Below are 8,062 nucleotides of genomic sequence, written 5' to 3'. Positions count from 1 at the left end.
GGTTCTGTTTTGTCAGTATTGAACACAATTATATGCTTTACTGTAACCAGTTGTTAAACACTAGTTAGTATATAATATTTTCCACAAAGTTGTAAGTGTTGATCTGTAACTTAATTGTTATTCAAACAAAGTTGGCACAGTAAACATGTCATGATGTGACCATCTTGTGTGTTGAATGGTGATGTCATGACCTAATGTCACTACTAGCTACTGTTGTATGTGTTTATTGTATGATGAAGCAATGTGTTTGTCATCATAAGCAATATATTTATTGTAACCAATACTCTACTATGATAGAACATTAACTTATTAGTATTGTTTTAGTTCAATTAACATTCCTTGTACTAGCTACCACAGAGCAGCATTTTATCCACCCTGCACAATCTATTTTTAGTAGTGCCATTTCTTCCTTTGAGCATACAGTAACATAATGATCTTGTTCTTGTCCACATCAAATAATGCATAAAGTACATAATACGAACAAACAATGAACTATTAGCAGTTACTGCTGAAGTCCTACAATGTCCAGTAGACACACTAAAGCTACGTACTAGTGATGCTATCAGTTGATAATAGTGGACAAGTTAGTAGAGTGTCACTGAGGTATACAGCTGAGAGGACGTATTTTCATTTCTATCCACCTGGGGTTGTACCAAGTGCCACCAAGTAGTAGGGATCCATATTCTTTGGGATTGTATTGGAGATTGAGATTGATGTTCCAGCAGTCCTTGTACCACCATCCTCCATTGTCTTTAGCATTACCAACTTGTACTGCACAGTTATTACCATGTTTATCATTGTCGTTATCATATGTACTAAACTTTTGACCATTATGTACCTTAGCAGAGAATGGGTCAGTAGGAGTAATGCCGGTAAACCCACCAATAGTCAGTGGGTATTCTTCACTAGCACTTCCTACTCTAAACACATTATAGTGGAGGTAGGATCTGGTCTTGTTGCCGGGAAATTCAATATCAACTCTGAGTTCCCATTGGCCAGTTTGAGTAAGACAGTTCATGGCCTTTAGGCCATACCAGAATTCTCCTCTCAGATCTCCAAATCCTTTCTCATAGTCAGCCCATGGTCGGTTAAAATTCTCAGATCCATCTTTCCTCCTCTGTATCACTGTCCATCCTCCATTTGCTGTTGTAGTGTCACAGAAGACGTTGGCAATATTCCATTTTCCTCCACACCAACAGTCCATTTGGTAAACACCAGAAGGTTTAGTAAAGAAATAGAAAGCATTAAGGTCACAGCAAGTTGATATGGTAGTAGTGTTGACGGTACATTTTTGTTTAAGGTTATTAGCTGCTACTCGTAATTGCTTAAGTTGTTGATCACAATATGGAGTAGCAGTTATCCCAGTAGTGAATAGTGAGATGAGGATGATGTGAAGTGTTGTCATTGTGATCAGAACTATTGTACAGGTTGATAAATGCTATTATAACAAATCCAATGGGATAGTGATAACAATCAACACCATTATACTATAAGCCTGGCCATACATGGATCACTACCAACATTAAATACTGATCAAGAAGCCATTTATGTAATCTGGCATTTTCTGTTGGTTGTTCCTGTTCCCGCTTTCCGTTCCCATCCCATTCCCGTTTTTCTCGAATTCTACTTACCCTTTTATGTATATAAGCATGTAAACAACTGCAGTTCACCTAGTTTACTGAGATTATATGATTTGTGACGAAAGGCACCTAGATTCACAACAATAGCTTTAGCACAAACCTAGTCTCTTTAGTCCAAACAGTATTTGGATCAACATAAAGAGCTGATATACATAAATCACATCACTCATTGGCAAACAGAGCATGGGGCTTGAATACCATACGATTTTTCATACAAACTGTTGAAAAATAGGTTAAAGAAATAAGAAGCAACTAAGAACCAATTCTATACAAAAATAGCATACAAGACTTGCCAACCATGTGGCCCAGCACTGCTTTGCACTAACTCAAACTTATATACATACATTGTAACAACTGATATATTTGAATTCAAAACTTGTTGACACAAAATTATCACTACTATGTAATTAAAAACATTTCTAATAATTTTTATCATATGTTATTCATAGAGGACAATTAAATGTCAACAACTAAGAAATTCTATGGCTGCTTTGATATAATCAAATGACAAAAACGACTTGTAAGTACTTTGATGTATATGGTTTTGTATGCACCCTGCATGCATGTTATACTTTTAATTGCCAACATTGCACATTTAATTTTTCTATGTGCTATTTGCAATAAACACTAAGTCTTCTTTTTGTCAAATGCAATAATTTAGCTAACACCTTACTGTATAGTAGTTATAGCCTGGGTACCATGCATCATATCGTTCCAGTGAAGTATAGCTTCACAGGATATAAGAATAATCCTGATACCAAACTACAGAAATTTACACAACTGCTAATATAGTAGAAACAGTGGCATACAACCAACGAAACAAGCCGGCCTCAACAACAAGTAGCTGTAGGAACCTTCTGCAATCAGCCTAATATAGACTTAGCAATGGTGCTCGTTCAAGTATTCAACTAAACCTAAGAGCTGCCAAAGAAATTGAATGTTTTTGTAAATGCCAACAGAATTTATGATATGTATATAGCTAGCTATGCAGAATTTTTTAGTTCAGAATACTGAACTATCTTTTCCGGCAAAAATAGCTACCATGTATATTTAACACTAATAACGTGGAAGGTATGCATTATATTGCACATTTTGAACTTGATTCTCGACTAAAATAATTGTCTGCAATACTAGAACCTATTTAAGGAAATTAAAGTTTGCTAGTATATGTGTACCTTTCCAATGTATATATATAGTAGATATGCTTATGTAGTTAGCATCACTTGACCATAACAAGCTGTAAAAATCAGTTTCATAACTCTTTGTATACCTATGTAATTAAGATATACACTCACCTTGTATGTAGTTTTGAAGTCTCCTGATCAGGTATATTATAGTAACAAAACAGCTCCTCAGTTTAATGGTTCAATGTTTTTGAAACTTGTTTGTGACTAGTAGTATGATTTCTGTATATACAAAATACCACAGTGTAATATTTTTACCGTATAAGGAATTTTAAATATAGAAGAAGCCATTAGCTATCACACATGCACTGTGAACTAACCACATCTATCATACAGTATGATAGTATCATACCAGGTATGTTACAAGGCTAATTTTTGGAAATTATTGGACAGCCAAAAAATTGCCAATTTTGGCTACTTCTTGCAAACAAAAGTTACCACTTTTGGCAACTTTATAATTTATAAAGCAGTGTAATGCAAAGCTATAGGACTGCTAAGAATTTGCCAGTTTTGGCAAGTTTTGGTAACTGAGTTTGTATCTAACTTTGGCAAACTTTTGGAAACCATCAAAATGTTGCCAAGCCTGAAACTACTGATGGTTTCCAAATTTGGCAGTTTAAGATGGTGCTCAAAACTACCAATTCTGGCAATAAATGTACTCTTTTTTATGAAGACCAATGAATAAATCAATTGTGGGATCTAGTTTGCAAAAATGGCAAAATTTGATGCCCACTATTGGACTGTTCATGCATACTAAATTACCACTTCTGGCAATTTCTTGCAAATAAAAGTTTCCACATTTGGCAACTTTTATAAAAGTTGCAAAACTATTGTATTGCTTACAAATTGCCAGTTTCGGCAATTTTCTGAGGTTTCCACTTTAGGCTACTTTTGGAAGCAAGCCAAAAGTTGCCCCAAAACTGAAAACTATAGTCCAAATTTGGTAGCTTGAACAGCCACAAACTGTGCTTGTACCTATCCATTCTGCATTCCAGCAATACAACTCAATTTTAACTAAGAAAATTGAGAACTTGGACTTAATTGGCAACTGGATTAGCAGATTTTGTGATCTAGTTCACCAAAAAGATGGCAAAAGGTTTGACTCAATATTGCCAAATTTGGCAGCAAAATATACATAATACAAATTTAAAATACCCTATTCTGCATTATAATTATTGTAGTTTATGCCTGCTGGCTCAATGTATATCTAAACCATACGATATATATGGTGATTACTGCTGCAATGCACTGTTCTACAATTTACGTATCTTTAAGATTCAACAGAAATATTATTTACAACTACAGTTGATGTACGTACATTTTCCAAACAGAATTATAATTAATGTTGTCCATATCTAATGCATTTTTAATGGTCCTCTTACATTTACGTTTGGCCAACGGTGTGAAAGCCTCTTGAGGAACCTCTTCTTGTGGATTTGTAGCTATATAGCATGATTTGTAGCAAGATATTCTTATGACTTTGTCCATTTTATCGCATTTTGGTCAATTCACATTCAAATCATAAGTTTGCTACATAGCTATATTCCTACTGCTGCTTTTAAAGTGAATGTATAGCTAGCTACCTGGCATCCACTGATAATATTGCTAGTAATCATATTTAAATACTTTCAGGCATCATTATAACAGTTCCTCTAAAGTAAGCATAGTTAAGTTAGCAGCTTTGTGAACTTTAACACTGTAATGCTCACTTTCATGCTTAATACCAGTAAACTGTAAGTGTCAAAGTTTCCAAAACCGGCAACTTTTAGACTGTTGTTATAATTGCCAAAAACAGCAGCTACTGCACACGCTTTTATAAAATTTCCAATTTTGGCAATTCTAAGAATTTGTCACACAAAATTACCAATTGTGGATAACCGAATCCCACAATCAAATTCTCTATCATCTTTTATAAAAGAAAGTACATTTATTGCCAAGTTTGGATACTTTTGAGCGTCATTTGTGGTTATTCAAATAAACACAAAAGTTTCCAATATTGGCAATTTTGGGTTGCCTGAAGTTGCCAATATAGTCAACTTTGGGCAGCCTGAAGTTGACTATATTGGCAACTTTTAGGCTGTCCAATTGTTGCTATAAACAGCTTGTAACATACTTCTATCATACAGTATGATAGTATCATATATCATACAGTACGATAGTATCATACAGTACAATAGTACCATATAGTAGGGACCACAAAGGAATAGGTGTGGCCCACAGATAAAAACCAGCCTTAATGTTCCCTGATGATGATGAGGCAGTATCGGTTAGGTAAAACTAAGCCCAAACAAGTTTTCAGATTGACCCAAAATGCTTTCAACAAGTTGCTATGAAATTTTTTTAAATATTTATTAAACGGAATTTTCTACTGACTGACTAATGCCTAACTGACTGACTGATGATTTTAATCAATTCTCAATTACTTGAATTACTTGGACCCTACACTAAGCATCACCCTAAACATTAAAAGTCATGTGCAACAATATGGGCAATTTTCCAAAATTCAGTCACATTTCATCATCTCTTATAGTTGATGATTGTGTGGAAGTAAACTATAACTTGTTTACATATAGGCATAGAGGAAGAGTACAGGCTAGATGGGCTGAAGTGAGATCCTTTTCAATGTCAGGATTATTGTTTAATTAATCAACTAATTTGTCCCTGCTGTATCATTATGTAGTGACTTTTTCTACTACAATTTTAACATTGCAGATCCTGGCTTTTATTTGGAAAAAAATAATTATACATTATTATAGTTCTGCTTAAGTGCTCTAATAGAACATACACTACAATTAGACCACATGCATAAACTTTATTTTAGTTTCTCATCCTTCAATACTCAAAACAGCAATAATAATGTGGGAATTGTGGTTAATTTTTTTGATAAACTAGATAGCGGAATTAGAGGACTCAAATGAAAATTATGTTCTTAGCAGACTGTCTATAGCTAGTCACTAATTTGCTGAATGTAGGCATTTAGCATCCAATATTAATGCTACAAAAAAATCCTTGACATGGTAGCAATGTGGGCAGGGATGAGAAACCAGGTGTAAGGTGTTACTCATACTGCTCAGTCGCTTTCACTACTTGCATTGTAAAAATACATGTACTGTACATGTATTGCATAAAATATAGATGGTAAAAAGTATAATTTCATTGTAATTTGCAGAACTTGTGTACCATCACGATGTGCAAGTCTTGCAAGACCATGCATGCTTCCAAAATTCTTGCATGGAAATTTTTCTTGCAAGTTTTACCTCTGAAAAAGGGCAAGTTTGTAAAATAATCTCATTAATTATTGTGTAAAAAAACAACAGATAAATAATTATACTATACTATACATAATCATGTGTGTAATGTGTTATTCCCTCAGATTTCTGCTCTGCAGGATGTACTTGGAGCTGTTAGCTGAGTCCAGTGACAATGACACTTTTGTCCCCAATGCTTATCATCACATCATCAGGATATTGAAAACTAGCAACATTTTGAAAATGATTCAAGTGAAAGTACCTGATTGTAAGTATGTCCGCAAATATAGAAGTTGAAGATGATCAGAATAAGGAATAGTTTGTTAGAAATAAAGTCCAGCGCCAGGAGCTAGGCGAAGTGCCAATGAAAATTTTATAAATATATATATATACTACTGAAAATATTAATTAAAACCCTCCTTGATAAGTTAACAGTATCTACTGTAAGTAAACTGTGCTGTTTCTTGTCATCATAACTTACCATTGTAGAGTAAAAAGAAGAATTTCTGCTGATACGAGCTAGCCTCAATATACTTTTCCATTATTGGTATCGGTAATTACATTGTGTGTGTCGTGTGTACATGAGTGCATGCACGCATGAGCCTCGTGCTGTGTGTACATGCATGCGTGTATGTGCGCATGGGCCTCTGTATGAGTGCTGTGTGTGTGTGTGTGTGCGTGTGTGTGTGTGTGTGTGTGTGTGTGTGCGTGCATGTGTGTGCATAGGCCTCTGTATGTGTATATGCATGTGTTTGTATGTGCGCGCGTGTGCGTGTGTGCGTGTGCATGTGTGCATGTGGAACTGCAATCACTATCATTATTTTGATGTACAGCAGAATCAATTTTGGCTGACTATAACAGGCCATCTACCAGTGCACCACTGATTCGCATCAAGCCAGATCCTTCCCAAGGCCAGAAATAATCATTTGAGCTCCCAAAAAAGACAGTACTGAATAGTTTTGAGTAATGCTAACCAATAGTATGGTAGTGTAGTTACCCACTCGGTAGTGGTGTTAGTTTGATTTTGATCAATTTTGTAAAATCTGGCCATACATTATTGTTGCATTTTATATTTCTGTTTCCTTAAGATTGAGATACGTATATGCATAAAGCAGTCATTTACAGCTAGAAAAATTCTGGTATAGAAAGTCACCGATTGAGCATAAACTTTCTTAAGCATAATAGGCTCGAGGTTTGAGCATTCCTCGAAAGCATAAGAAGCTGTTGGCTCAAGCCCAATTTTATTGCCTCCCTTGAATTAGTATTAGTATTAATATTAATTCATGGATATGCAGTACAAGAAACAATAAAATATAGTGTTAGACTAAAAGCCTTTATTCATATCCACATCCTGTTTCCCAGTACTTATCTAATTTGGCTTTAAACAGTCCAACAGTGTTTGACGAAACTATCTCTTCTGGTAAGCTGTTCCAACTATTGATAACTCGCTGCGTAAAGAAATTAGAGTGAACATTTAATCCAGCATATGCTTCATATTGTATTGTATTGTATTAATGCTTTACAGTGACCAGCACTGAATATGATGGCCTCTAGTGTTTGTAGTAGCAGCTGGTGTAAAAAAGGTTGTAGGATTAATATCACAGTAGCCATTTAATATCTTAAAAACCTCTATGAGATCACCATGTTGACGGCGATGAAATAATGTAAACAAACCCAAGGACCTCAATCTCTGATCATAAGATAATTTACCAAAACCCTTTAATTAACTTTGTAGCCTGCTTCTGTACTTTCTCTAATACTTCTATGTCCTTGGCAAAATATGGCCTCCAGATAGATGAACAGTAGTCCAAATGTGGTCTTACATATGTATTATACAAAATGTAAACAGTTCTTTCGAGATGTTAACAAATGCCCTTAATCTAATCACGATAGTTAGAACCCTCATAGTTGATGCATCTGCCTTGTAGCGGTGCCATTAAATGATCAACATAAGTACGTATAGGGCTGTTCTATAATATTAATAATGTGA

General features: G+C 34.9%; 1 protein-coding gene across 4 annotated transcripts; it reads right to left on the bottom strand.

Moving 5' to 3' along the window:
- Positions 1-410: 410 nt before the first annotated feature.
- Positions 411-3,083, bottom strand: LOC136250346 (fibrinogen-like protein A). 4 transcript variants are annotated; one of them, XM_066042538.1, is made up of 2 exons: positions 2,936-3,083; positions 411-1,416 (listed from the first exon to the last, which is right to left on the bottom strand). In XM_066042538.1, the coding sequence occupies exon 2, from the start codon at positions 1,403-1,405 to the stop codon at positions 596-598; it is 810 nt and encodes a 269-aa protein (XP_065898610.1). In that variant the 5' UTR covers positions 1,406-1,416; positions 2,936-3,083; the 3' UTR covers positions 411-595. The 4 variants fall into 4 exon arrangements, with proteins under 4 accessions (XP_065898610.1, XP_065898613.1, XP_065898611.1 ...); XM_066042541.1 differs by having other exon boundaries at positions 411-1,223; positions 2,936-3,074; XM_066042539.1 differs by having other exon boundaries at positions 411-1,438; positions 2,936-3,063.
- Positions 3,084-8,062: the final 4,979 nt, after the last annotated feature.

This window comes from Dysidea avara, chromosome 3 (assembly GCF_963678975.1).
Source record: "Dysidea avara chromosome 3, odDysAvar1.4, whole genome shotgun sequence".
Lineage (NCBI taxonomy): Eukaryota > Metazoa > Porifera > Demospongiae > Dictyoceratida > Dysideidae > Dysidea > Dysidea avara.
This window is presented reverse-complemented; position numbering and strand designations above follow the sequence as displayed.

Excerpts from the sequence above, each read along its gene's own strand:
- LOC136250346 (XM_066042538.1), bottom strand. The coding sequence starts at position 1,405 with ATGACAACACTTCACATCATCCTCATCTCACTATTCACTACTGGGATA.